General features: G+C 37.4%; 1 protein-coding gene across 1 annotated transcript in view; it reads left to right on the plus strand.

The window, feature by feature from the left end:
* Positions 1-13,144, plus strand: part of LOC101894872 (exostosin-1) — a 296,257-nt gene that overhangs the window by 69,398 nt on the left and 213,715 nt on the right. The window contains exon 2 of the mRNA XM_059125005.1: positions 4,428-4,580. Coding sequence (XP_058980988.1) covers positions 4,428-4,580 — 153 coding nt within the window. The remainder of the gene's footprint in view (positions 1-4,427; positions 4,581-13,144) is intronic.

Here is a 13,144-nt window from a genome sequence, read left to right on the forward strand (position 1 = left end):
AGTCAAATTGTTGTTGTCGTTGTTGTAGCTATGTGTGGGTGTGCATTTTCCGGTTTTGTTTTTGCAAATGCCTTTGACAAGTGGATTATTTTTGCGGTTCATAATTATATAAAAAGGTGTATTCCAATAATAACTGTAATTATTCGAAGATTTAATTGCTTTAAATACAGCTTAATTCCAGGCAGATGGTGAGAGGTTGGAGGAGAGAGTAGAAGACCCAAACACTTGAATTCAATTTGAATTGCTATTATTTCGGAGGACATATTTAAATAATTTGCTATTCGTAACATTTGTTTAATCTTTTTAGTAAAATACTCACTAAGATAATTGTTATGTGTTGGTTCAAGGGTGAGTGAATATATGGTCTGTCCAGAATAGCCTTTTCTAGGTACCACAATTAAATTAATACCGATAAATTTCGTATGTCCGTGACACAAACCACCCGAGTTCAAAGTGAGTAAATTATGCGCAGAGAGAGAGAGAGAGAGAGAGAGAGAGAGATCGACATATCGCTAAGCCTGAAACGCCGAAAAATAATATCAATAACAAATATTAGAATTTTATAAACAAATATTCGAATATTAGAATTTTATACAGAAATTTAAATATACGGAGGAGTTTTCCCTTATGTGTTCGGAGATATTCGTATAAAGTTACCACATTTTTGTTCTGTGAACTTTTTTCTATAGTCAGTCAAAATTCCGCCTACGAATAGTTGTCTTGAGGTGGGATCTCTGCCGTTAGAGATATTTTCATGTTTTTTGCATATCCAGGCAACATCTCAAGACTTCCTTCAATTTTAATTTCATAAAAATCGGTTGAGGATTTTAAGATTAAAGTCTAAAGTTACGTCATAATAAGTGTTTTTGAAATTTGTACACCCTCAGCCATCCACTAATTGGTATAGCCTCAATATAACGATGTCATTGATAAACATAGTGGTGGAGGGTACAAAACTTAAAGTCCGTCTTCTTACACCAAAAAATGATTTATTAGTACGTAAAAAATCAATGAGCCTTGAAATTTTAACGGATAAGAGTATTTTTATACCTTCAGTCATATGGCTAGAGAGGGTATAAGTCATTTGATAGGGTCAAAACGTGCCTAGTCGAAATAACGGTTTTAGACCCTAGGTCTCTTTTAACCAAATCCGTTTCAGGATATTTGGGGACGATCTAGCGATGTCCGTCCGTCTCTCTGTCTGGCTGGTGCGCACAACAACTCTCGAATGGAGTATCCGATTTGGTTCAAACTTGATACATTATAATATTTTTGTCAAACGTAGATCGGAGTTCGAGATAAGCAATATCGGTCCAATCCTTCTAGGACCTCCCCCACAAAAGATCGAACTTTTTAAAAAATATATTTTACTGCACAGAAAGAGAAAGGAATAACAGAATTTGCTTCAACTTTGGAAATCCAGTGCTAGGTCAGGCGCAAAAATGGACAATATCGGTCCACTCCCTCCTCAAGTCCCTCCCTCACAAAATTTTGAATAACTATAACTCTTATAAAATATAATATAAGTGTTTGATTTTATAAACTCAAGATCTGGTGTTAAGATGGAATATATCGTTCCACTCCTTCTGGTACCTCCCAAATTTAGACTTAGCGCATCTGAATATTACCCTCAACACAGGATCTGTTATAAAAACGGTAGAGATCGGACCATTTCTTCTGGTACCTCCCCCACAAAGTGTCAAATTTTTGAATATCCATAAAAGTCATGAAACGCGAATTAAGAATCAGGTTCTCTTCATATTTTACACATCCCATTATTTCCACTAATACATGATCTGTTGTGAAGATGGGATATATCGGTCCACTTCCTCGGGTACTTCCCCACAATCGGTTTAAATTTTTATATCCATGAAGCTCATAAAAAGCGAAATTAACATCCGATACCAATTCAGACTTGGTACATCTCAATATTTCCATCGAAACAAGATCTGTTATAAAGATGGTAGAGATAGGTCAGTTTCTTTTGCTACCTGGCCCACATAGGGTTCAAGATTTGGAAAAACAAAACGCTCAAAGAAATTTTAGAATCAGTTTAGATTTTTTCGAATTATTCACGAATTATGGCCTTCAAACGGCCAATGAAACCGTCACACGCTCCCCCGCTGATCTGCGCCGAAGCTTCCCGGCGAAGCGCTTGCTTGGGGTGATCGACACTTTGGTATTTTTTAGTGCCTACCTTGCTTTCCAAAATGCTCCAGACACAATAGTCCAACGGATTGGTATCCAGAGATTTTGGTGGCCATTGTTCGCTGGAAATGAAGCTAGGGACCTCATTTTGTAACCATTCTGGGTGGCGCGTGCTGAGTGCTAGGGTGCTGAGTCCTGTTGGAATGTCCAAGGTCTGCTGCCGAAAAGTTTGCGTTTTCATTCGGCATTTATTCTTATGTCACGGTCGATTAATACTAGCGGAGAGCGACCATCGGCTGTTATGGCGGCCCACACTATCACCATGGCCGGCGCTTGAGTTCTGATGGCCAAACGAAGGTGCCAATTTTCAACTGACTTCTTTGGCAAGTAAACACGATCGTTTTGTTTGTTTACAAATTGCTGGACAACGAATGTTTTCTCATCGGAGAAAACAAAATACGGTAGTTCACCACTTTCGGGCAAGCGAAGCAACTCTTTACATATTTAGAGTCTTTTTTCTTTCTGTTGCGCTGTAAGTTCTTGCTCATTTTTCATTGTTCAATATTTACCTAATGGAATATTGCGATATAATCAGTTCACGAGCCATTTTCGGCCACTACGACGGGTTTCGATCAAGTCGCTTCTTTTCGAACCATTTCTGCTGATGTGGCTGTTTTCTTCCGTCCACTTCCTTGACGTCGGGCTACGCTACCAGTATCACGGTAACGAGCGATCGTACGAGGCACAAAAGCTTTATTCACATTTAAATGCTGGAGTGCTCTAACGATAGCCACTTGTGGTTTTCAGCCAAATATAAAGAAATCACACTATCACGCTTGAATTCCATCACGAATAACTTTTTTTCCTGCAAAATTCGCACCAAAATGCTTTTGTACGCTTGTAAACAATATAATGAGCTGTCACTGGAGTAATTGTAACAGATGTTGGACGAGTGGCTTAGAAATGACAGCAGTCCGAAGTTGGTTGCACTTTTTTGCATCTCACTCTGCATATCTGTGAACCCCTTCTGGTACCTCACCCACGAAAGGGTAGCACTTTTCGAAACCTTTATCTGTCATAACTTGCGAAACAAGTCCACGTTCTTTTACAACTTTTTATATCCAAACATTTCTCTCAACCCGAAACCTGAGATGAATATGGAATTTATGATTTCACATAAAACTGGATATAAATGTTCGATTTTCAGTTCGTAAACGTATGAGTAATCTTAGTCATATATTTCATATCACTCATACGCGTAGTTTTCATACAAACGACAGGAGTCAACTGAACTAGACAATGAACTAGTTCGTTCGATTGAACTAGATTGGGATCCCAATAAGATATCATTAGGTATCGCATGGAGATGTGTCAGAATGTTTAATATACATAACTCTCATAAAATGAGAAATTATTCCCCATTTCTTTTCAATTTGCACACATTGCAAAATTTGCTTTAGTATATAGACATTTCCCAAAGAGGAGAACATTAAAAAAATACATGGTTAAATCTGAATAGTATATATCTAGTTCGTACGCCTTCAGAAACTTTCCAACGTGTTAGTTGGCTAGTTTTATGACGTATGTATTATACGTCGTAAAAAATGTTAGTGACGTTCAGATACTGTGACGTATCCTTGTGCCCCCTGCTAAGAGCTACAGTCCAAAATCAATTTAAAAAACAAAACTGAGTCCTAATAAGCATATTTTCCAAATTAGATCGACATCGCAAAAGGACACCGAAAATCATTTAATATGATTAAGAATGTTTTTTTTTTTCAAAAGTTTTTTGTTTTATTTTTCCCTTCCTTGGGACTTCCGCTTATTTAGATGTTAACAAAATAACAATGTTAACGTGGCCACTTAGGCGCTGACCAATTAACAGTTTAGCCCAAAAAGCTAATTCGCTTAAAATTCTCCAATTGAGGGGGGAGGCAACTCTCTTGACTTGTCATTGGCGGGGTGGATGGGAAAGGGGGGGAGGGCGGCCATCATTCGTATTTTTAAGCTGTGTATTCTGTTATTTTTTTGTTTTTTGGATTGAATCCTTGGATGGCATGTTTTGTTGGAATTTGGCACCTTTTTTTTCTTGTTGCGTCGTTGGTGTGTCAGTCGTCTTTTGTCTTTTGTTTTCTACAAGTTTTTAATTTGATAACGTTTTATCTTGTTCTTAATATTATGTCTCTTCTTCCTCTTCTTGGTTTTATTGTCTCTTTTTTTACATCTAAACTAAAGTTTAACTGTGTGTGTGTGTTTTCTTCTTTTCTTGTAAATTTCAGGTACGTGCATGGCATTGGCTCGGAGACACGTAATTCCCTCTTCCATTTGCATAATGGCCGTGATATTATTTTGGTCACAACATGTCGTCATGGCAAAAGTTGGCGAGAATTGCAGGATGCCCGATGTGACGAGGATAATCGAGAATATGACAGGTATGTTGATGACTTCCCTATATCCCCCATACCCCCCTTACCCTTTCCATCTCTTGGTATCTGCCTTATAATCATCGTTTACACTTGGCATGGCCAGTGGTCGATCTCTTCTGCTCCTTGTGTGCGACGGATGTGTGTGTGTGTGCCTTAGTGTGTAGGAGCACCCGTGGCAACCGAGCCGTGAGCCGTGAGCCGTTGAGGCTAGCTGTCAAGGCAGCAATTGTATTTATTAAAATGTAATGTAATTAAGCTGTCGTGTCGTTCGTTCCTTCTCCGTGAAATTCTCACAGGTGTGAAACTCTTCGGATGGTCCGAGTGTCGTCGCATTCTTGCACCTCTAAGATTTGAATGTAGAGATAATTCGACTATGCAGTTTCCTTTTTGCGTTTCTTGCTTTGCATTTGAAGTTGTTCTGTTCTGTTCGGTAGCATAATGAATGGATGATCACCGCTCGCAGTAGCAGGCGAGAATGACAGATTTAGCCCGAAGGTAAATGGAGGCGAGGAGTGGATGGCATTCCAATTAAATGAATTAATTACTGCACTCTTCGAAATAGCTAAAAGCGTTGATGATTGTTGTATCTGCTCTCTATTATTTAGCTTAACAAGGGTACATTAAATTACGCGGATCTGCTGCCGGTCAGGAATGTTTCTTTTTTTTTTTTGTAGAAAACATTCCAACATTGAAATGAAAGGTAAAGGATGGTATGTGCTTCTGTAGAATGTTGATGAGAAGTACAAAATACATTATGATAATACGAATGTAATTCATGTCCAATCCAATTACCTAAATACAATGTTTTTCTTGTTTCTCAGTGTCATGTGTGTGAAACTCTTTAGAAAATGTTGAGATAAATATTGTTTTAAAAGGATTGCACAGTATTTTGTTGACAATCTACAAAATTGAAAGATTATTCTTGAAAAATAATAAGGAATCCAAGGCATGCTAAGGAATATTTTTAAAAAATGCTATATTTTGCAAGGAAGGCTTAGTAAAAATATATGCGAAAAAAAAAACAAAATTTAAATAATATGTTTGGAAAAATCTTAGCGCCTGATCAAAGATTGACAAACAGATTAACATGCCCAAAAAATGAATCATATGACTATACCCTCAGTATTATGACTAACATAATAACAATTTTTTACCCTGGTATCTCTTTGTTTTTGGAGTCGATCTCGGCACCTCCGTGTTTTCCTTCCGACCGTTCTGCATTCTAATTCCGCGCAGGATAAATCTCATTCCTTCTCATACCTTCCACACAGAAGTTTACCACTTTGAGTTATAATAAATTTCGTAAAATATGAAATAAATATCCGATTGGCAATAAAGTAATTCTAACATTTAAGCTTACGTAAAAGCAAGAATGAAAACATAATATGTCAGTCAACTCTCTTAGGTACCACGAATTATGGCCTTCAAACGGCCAATGAAATCAACACACGCTGCCCGAATTTTGCTCTGCCGTATTTTGGCCGATTCCCAGCGAAGCGCTTGCTTGATGTGATCGACACTTTAGTATTTTTTAGTGTCAACCTTGCTTTCCAAAATACTCCAGACACAATAGTCCAACGGATTGGTATCTGGAGATTTTGGTGGCCATTGTGCGCTGGAAATGAAGCGAGGAACCTCATTTTGTAACCATTCTTGGGTGGCGCGTGCTGAGTGCGATGGTGTTGAGTTCTGTTCGAATGTCCAAGGTTTGCGGCAAAATGTTTGCGTGCCCAAGGCTTTAATACACCCTCCAGAATATTTTCGCGATAATATTCGGCATTTATTCTGATGCCACGGTCGATTAATACGAGCGGAGAGCGACCATCGGCTGTTATGGCGGCTCACACCATTACCATGGCCGGCGCTTGAGTTCTGGTGGCCCACCAACCGAAGGTCCTCATTTTGAGCTGACCTCTTTGGCAAGTAAAAACGATCATCATTCATTTTGTTTGTTTACAAACTGCTGGACAATGAATGTTTTCTCATCGGAGAAAACCAAATTCGGCAGTTCACCACTTTCGGTCAAGCGAAGCAACTCTTCAGCTTTTTTTAGTCTATTTTTATTCTGATGCGGAGCAAGTTCTTGCACTTTATGGAATTTCAATGGCCTTACCGCGAGCTCATTTTTCAATATTTGCCGAATGGAATATTACCATATGTTCAGACCACGAGCCATTTTTCGGCCACTGCGACGCTGGTTTCGATCAAGTCCCTTCCTTACTTTTTGAAGCATTTCTGCTGATGTTGCTGTTTTCTTCCGTCAACTTCCTTGACGATGGTATAGGACATAAACGATTTGTTTCACATTTAAATTCTGGAGTGCTCTAACGATAGCCACTTCTGGTTTTTCAGCCAAATATGAAGAAATGACACTATTACGATTGAATTCCATCACGAATAACTTTTTTTCTGGAAAATTCTCACCAAAATGCTTTTGTCCGCCTGTAAACAATATAATGAGCTGTCACAGAGTGGCTTGAAAATGACAGCAGTCAGAAGTTGGTTGCAGTGTTTTTATCTTACCCTGTATTTACAACAACTGTCATGATGCAATGGCAAAAGCAAGTAGGAATAGCAATAACTATTTTTCAGTAATGACAGTTGAATATTGAATATGACATTTTCACAAAATTTTATCGAAGAGAGAAAAAATTCTTCCGACAAATAGGCAGAATTCTGAGATACGTCGGCCAGACATGTCGGAAAAAACTTCCGACTTTGAGCGGACTTGACAGGCGTCCGACACTAGGTACGCTGGGTATATGCATCTCCTCTGGAAATTACTCTAATATTAAAAATATTTACTATTGACAGCATATTTTGGTTTTTTCCACGCAAAAGTTCTGGTGCATTTCATCCGCAACATAAAGATCTGGGCCACACTCGAAACGGTTGTCCCAAACTCTAATATCTCGCATTAGTTTGTGTCGACCGGCAGATAGTTTTAACCTGTAGAATGTATGCAAACTCAATAAAAATTATGTTGATCGGTTTTTGATATGTAGGATTTCGACTTTCAACTTTTTAGCTGAAAACAAATTCATAATATCTCCTACACAGACTGGTATGGGTATTACTATCATTTTTATTTTATTGCCAATCTCAATTAATTCCATAATTATTCTCAACAACCACCCATCTGAAATCTTAATGCATGTATTAATATAATAAAGCCGTATAATCAGGCTTCGAATCTAATCGCAGCAATTTGAATAAATTACCCGTATTCTATGAAAGTGAACTGCCTTCAATTCCATTGTTTACACTTCATTTGTTCCCAGATCGTATTTAACGCTATCTGCTGCTTCTGCTCCATCATTTACTTGAAATAATCCGAAAGTGTGCCTCAATAAATTCCCTTTAGAATGATAAGTGCGAAAGTTCACTTCATACCCCTCCTTAGCAGCACCCTCCATGATTTACATCTTTCAATAAGTGTTACGTACACAAACACAACCACGCAGGCAGCCACTTCGATTCACACTCGGAGGAGCAAGGCTGGTCAGTGAACTAACCGCGCTTCTAGAGGCTGCTTACGGTGCGGGTGTAATCGAGTGATTAAAATCTACAGATTTGATTTCGATTGACTGGCACTTGTCTGGCCAGCAGACCAAGCAATATCAAATTTCGTCTATCAACACCGTCAGCCATGCGCGGAATTGGGTGGCTTTATAAACAAAATTATTTTGTTTTTTTTTTTTTTAACACATTTTAAGATGAAATGTAAAAATAAAGTGTGGGGGTGGATTCAAAATACTATTATCCGTTAAAACTTGAAGGCTCATTGATTTTTTACGTAGGATTAAATCATTCTTAGATGTTAGTTGTTCAGTTGGTTTAATAACAAAACATAAAAGTGCCATAAGTGGAAAAACCCCCAGCCATTGTACCCACACTACATTGAAATGAAAATTTTTTTCAGGAATTGGAAGTTTATGTATAGAAGTTAGGTGGTAAAACAGAGGGGAAAAACTTAAAATTTTAATTTAAAACAAGTAAGCAAAGGTTATAGTCGTGCGGGGTCGACCATGTGATACCCTACAAAACTAGAATATGTTCGAAGCTCCCTTATATCCAAATCCATTGTGAAAGCTTTAGTTTTTGAAATAATGTCAAAGAGCCCCGCCCAGAGGTTACCCTTAGTTTTTTGACCCGGTGTATTTGGCCAATATTTACGCACTCCGCAGTGTTGTTAAGTAATCAAAACAATTTCACACGAAAATTGTGGTCCATTTTGCGGTCATCCAAAAAGCTAGACTTCTTCCCTGTCTTTAAGTCTCTTCTGATGCGAAATTCCGTGTCGATTAGTTTTCAATTGTGGCCTATACAGCGACTACAAAATTAGAAAAAATCAATTTTTTTAATCCATTTGCACCTCAATGTACATCTTATGAACAATAGGCTTTAATTCTGACCCTAACCCTACCGCATGCAAAATTTTGTGAGGTTCGGACGATAATTGCGATATGCATATAATACCCTCAAAGCGTAGTGTTGGGGGTGTAAAAATTTAGAAAATTTACAATTCAAAATTGCAAGTCAAATTTAAGAAATCGCATAATAAAAAATATGACAAAATTGAAAAAAATCGACAAAAGATATTCACTTTTTTATTGGTATATTTTCCCGCGATTTTCTTAGATATTAACGTTTTCTGGCAAGAGACCATTTCGAATTGATGAGAATTGTGAAAATCGGCCCAGCGGTTCTTGATTTATAAGCAGAATAAATAAGATCAATTCTTTTACATATATATTGTACCTATTTTGCTATATATCCGATTTCTTTGCTATTAGCATCACTGAAATGGTCAGAAGTGATATTTGAAAGTATTTGTGATTTGGCTGGGATTGAAAATATTCGTGGTTTAGTGGAAATTTTCATATTTTCTTACATAAAAGTTAGGGTCTATTTTACCCGCTAATTATAGTCTGCCCACTCCTAGCTCTAACTCCATATAAATTTTCGCGTCGATTGGTTCATAATAGTGGCCTATAGAGCAATTGCAAAAACAGGAAATTTTTCTGTTTTTAGTCCATTTCAACCCCTAAAAGTAGTAGTCGATTACTTCCTATACTTTATATGAGATATAAATATCGGAAATTGTGACCCTTTGTGAGTGAGGTACCAGAAGGGGTTTGCAGATATATGTCATCTTCACAACTGATCTTGTGTTAGCAAAAATATTTGGATGTATGAAATTTGAAGAGAGTTGGATGCTTATTTATTCCGCTTTTTTGATAGTTTTGCTTTTCAAAATCTTGAACTCCATGTAGGGGAGGTACCAGAAGAAATGGTCCAACCACTATCATCTTTACAACAGATCTTGTGTTGTTGGAAATATTGCGATGTACCACTACTGTACTAAATGGAATCGGATGTTTATTTCGCGTTTTATGAGCTGCATGAAAATTTCAAAATGGATTTGCAAAGTTGGAGCAAAATCGGATTATCGTTCCTCTTTCTGCGCAGAAAATGGATTTTTGAAAATTTCGAACTTTTGTGGTGAAGGTACCAGAAGGAGTGGACCTATATTGCCCATCTCCGAATTTGATCTAAGTTTTACAAAAATATTACGATGTACCAAGTTTGAACCAAATCGGATACTCCCTTATACTCCCTTCGAGAGTTATCATGCGCACCAGCCAGACAGACAGACTGACGGACGAACGGACATCGCTAATTCGACTCCAAGTGTCCTGAAACGGATTTGGTACAAAAAGACCTAGGGTCTGAAACCGTTATTTTGACTAGGCACGTTTTGACCGTATCTCTAGCCATACGGCTGAGGGTATAAAAACCGTAAGTTCGGCCAGGCTGTACGTTGAAAAATATCCATTATATTGGAGCCTATACGTAAACGTGGACCTATATAGGCAATTTTTGTCATAGACCAATATTCAACTAGAGATAAGAATTTGAAGTTTGGTACGAGAATTAAAGTTTGATATATGAAAGTAGTTTTGGAAATGTTGAATTTTGAAAATTTGTATTGGGGTCCCTGTTGGTTTGTTTGTGATAAAGAGGTGGTCTTGGAAATGTGTACTAGAAGTGCACAAACAGTACTAATTAGTACAATTTGGCATTGGGTGGACAGATAGTGCTTAAAATCTGAAATTTGGTATTAGGCCCACTGTTCATGTATAGCCTGTTTATATGGAGGTGGTTTTGGAAATGTGTAATATATTTGTACGAAAAGTACTTAATGGTACTACATTTGGTATTAGATGTAGGGATGGAGATAAAACTCAGAAATATGATGCATGGTTAACTGATGGTATCTGTGTTTGAGGTTTGGCGGTGGTAGTAAATTTGGTATTGGGTAAAGGAATAGGAGCGAAATCCTGAAATTTGATATTAAAGTTTCTGTTGGTATCTGGAATTGTGATAGGGAGGTAGTTTTAGAAATATGTGCTATAATTGTACGAAAAGTACTAAATTTGGAATTGAGTGAAGGGATAGAGCCGGGATCTTCAAATTTGATGTTGAGGTCTGTGTTGGTATCTGGGATTGAGATATTGAAGTGGTCTTAGAAATGTGCACTATAATTGTACGAAAATGACTACATACATCGAGATTTGGACCAATATTGGCGTTTTGTTTTGGATAGGCGTACTAAATGTTACGAAATTTGGTATTGGGTGAAGGAATAGAAGCTTGAAATAATTTTTGACGGAAGAATTTGAGGTGGGTCCAAAAGGCTGAAAATTTAGTACGCTGTATAAAATTTTGATTAAAAAATTTTGTTAAACGAACAAACTGTGAATTTTTATACCCTACAACACTATGTGTTGGGGGTATTATAAGTTTGATTGGGCCAAAAATTATGTAACACCTCGAAATATTGATTTCCCACATAGAAAAGTATATATGGATCTTCCTAGCTCGCCGAGCTGAGTCGATCTAGCTATGTATGTCCGTCCGTCCGTCTGTCCGTCTGTCCATGTTAATTTGTAATCACTCTACAGGTCGCAATTATGGCCCGATCTTCACAAAATTTAGAATGGAGGTGGGTCTGGGGTCAGAATAGAACCCTATTTCTTTTGGAGATGATCGCCAAATGTTTAGGGGTTGAAATGGACCAAATACTGAAAAAATGTCGGATTTTGCAGTAGCTATACAGGTCGCAATTATAGACCAATCGACGCGGAATTTCGCATGTAGCTAGAGTTAAGGGCGGGGTGGTCATCGGATAATATTTAGCGGGTAAAATAGACCATATCTTTTGTGTTGAAAAAATTCAAAATTTTTCATTAAATCGCGAATATTTTAAATCCCGGCGAAATCACAAAGCCATGACAAGGTTACTTCTGACCTTTACATTGATGTTACCATCCAACAAATCGGATATATAGCAAAATATGTGCGATATACATGTCTATCAAAGAAGATATGCTTGAAAGACCTCTTATATGTCGAGAACGGCTGAACTGATTTCGACAGTTCTCATTAATTCAGAATGGCCTCTTGGCAGGAAAGAAAAAACGTCAAAAAAATCGCATAAAAATATATCTCTAAAGATGAAAATATTGATTTTATAACATTTTCTCATATTTTTTTCAATTTTGTCATATTTTTGGCATATTTTCATTTTGAATTAAACATTTGGAAATATTTCTACAGCTAACAAAACTAAGTAGGATATCAGGATATCATATACAGGTCGCATTTATGGCCCGATCCTTACGAAATTTTGCATGGGGATAAGATGAGGGTCAGAGTAGAAGCCTACTCTTTTTGGAGATGATCGTCATATATTTAGGGGTTGAAATGGACCAAAAAACTGCAAAATTGTCAGCAGGTCGTAATTATCGCCCGATCCTCACGCACATTTGAATGGGGGTTACCGGACATTGCAAAAGCCAAGCAGTTTTGGATGGCCATTCAAAAATATTCAATGTGTGAAATAGTTGCCATCTTTTGTAGACAAAATACCAAAATGTCCATTCCAGTGACTTTTTGGAGAATTCACAACTATTTCGTTGACGCTGATTTCGTTGAAGAATATAGTCAAATGTCTGTATCTCATATAGATGCGTTTCAGTCAAAAACCAATAATATTGGTTCCTGATCTAGGAAGACCATTTATGTGCAACATCTACCAATAAATTGGAAATGAGCAAATTAGTTTAAGTTGCTATTATTCGAAAATCCGAGAACGAAACCTCATGGTTTTCTTTTATTATTTGTCACAATATATTGTGGAATTTATTCCAGTATCTCGCCTATATAAACTGTATCGTTTATTATAGTGTTGTAGGGTATTCAACGGTCGGCCCCGCTCGACTGTAGCCTTTGCTTACTTGTTAGTACTAAAAAGGCCTAACACGATCTCATGAAACTAATCTGACGAGGTAGCGGGCACTTGCTAGTATATAAATATACCTAAATGTGTCATGAATTGTGTCGAATTATTTGTTGTGTTTAATGGTTGATTTTGATGCTGTATTGTTTTGTAGCTCCTTCAATCAAGTGATACTTTTAAAAAAGGAGAACGAAAACAAAAGCTGAAATTGGGTAAACCACTTACGCTGCTATTGCCTGGTTCATTGTCTTCACTTTCAACGGTA

Source organism: Musca domestica, unplaced genomic scaffold (genome assembly GCF_030504385.1).
Source record: "Musca domestica strain aabys unplaced genomic scaffold, Musca_domestica.polishedcontigs.V.1.1 31, whole genome shotgun sequence".
NCBI classification, from domain to species: domain Eukaryota; kingdom Metazoa; phylum Arthropoda; class Insecta; order Diptera; family Muscidae; genus Musca; species Musca domestica.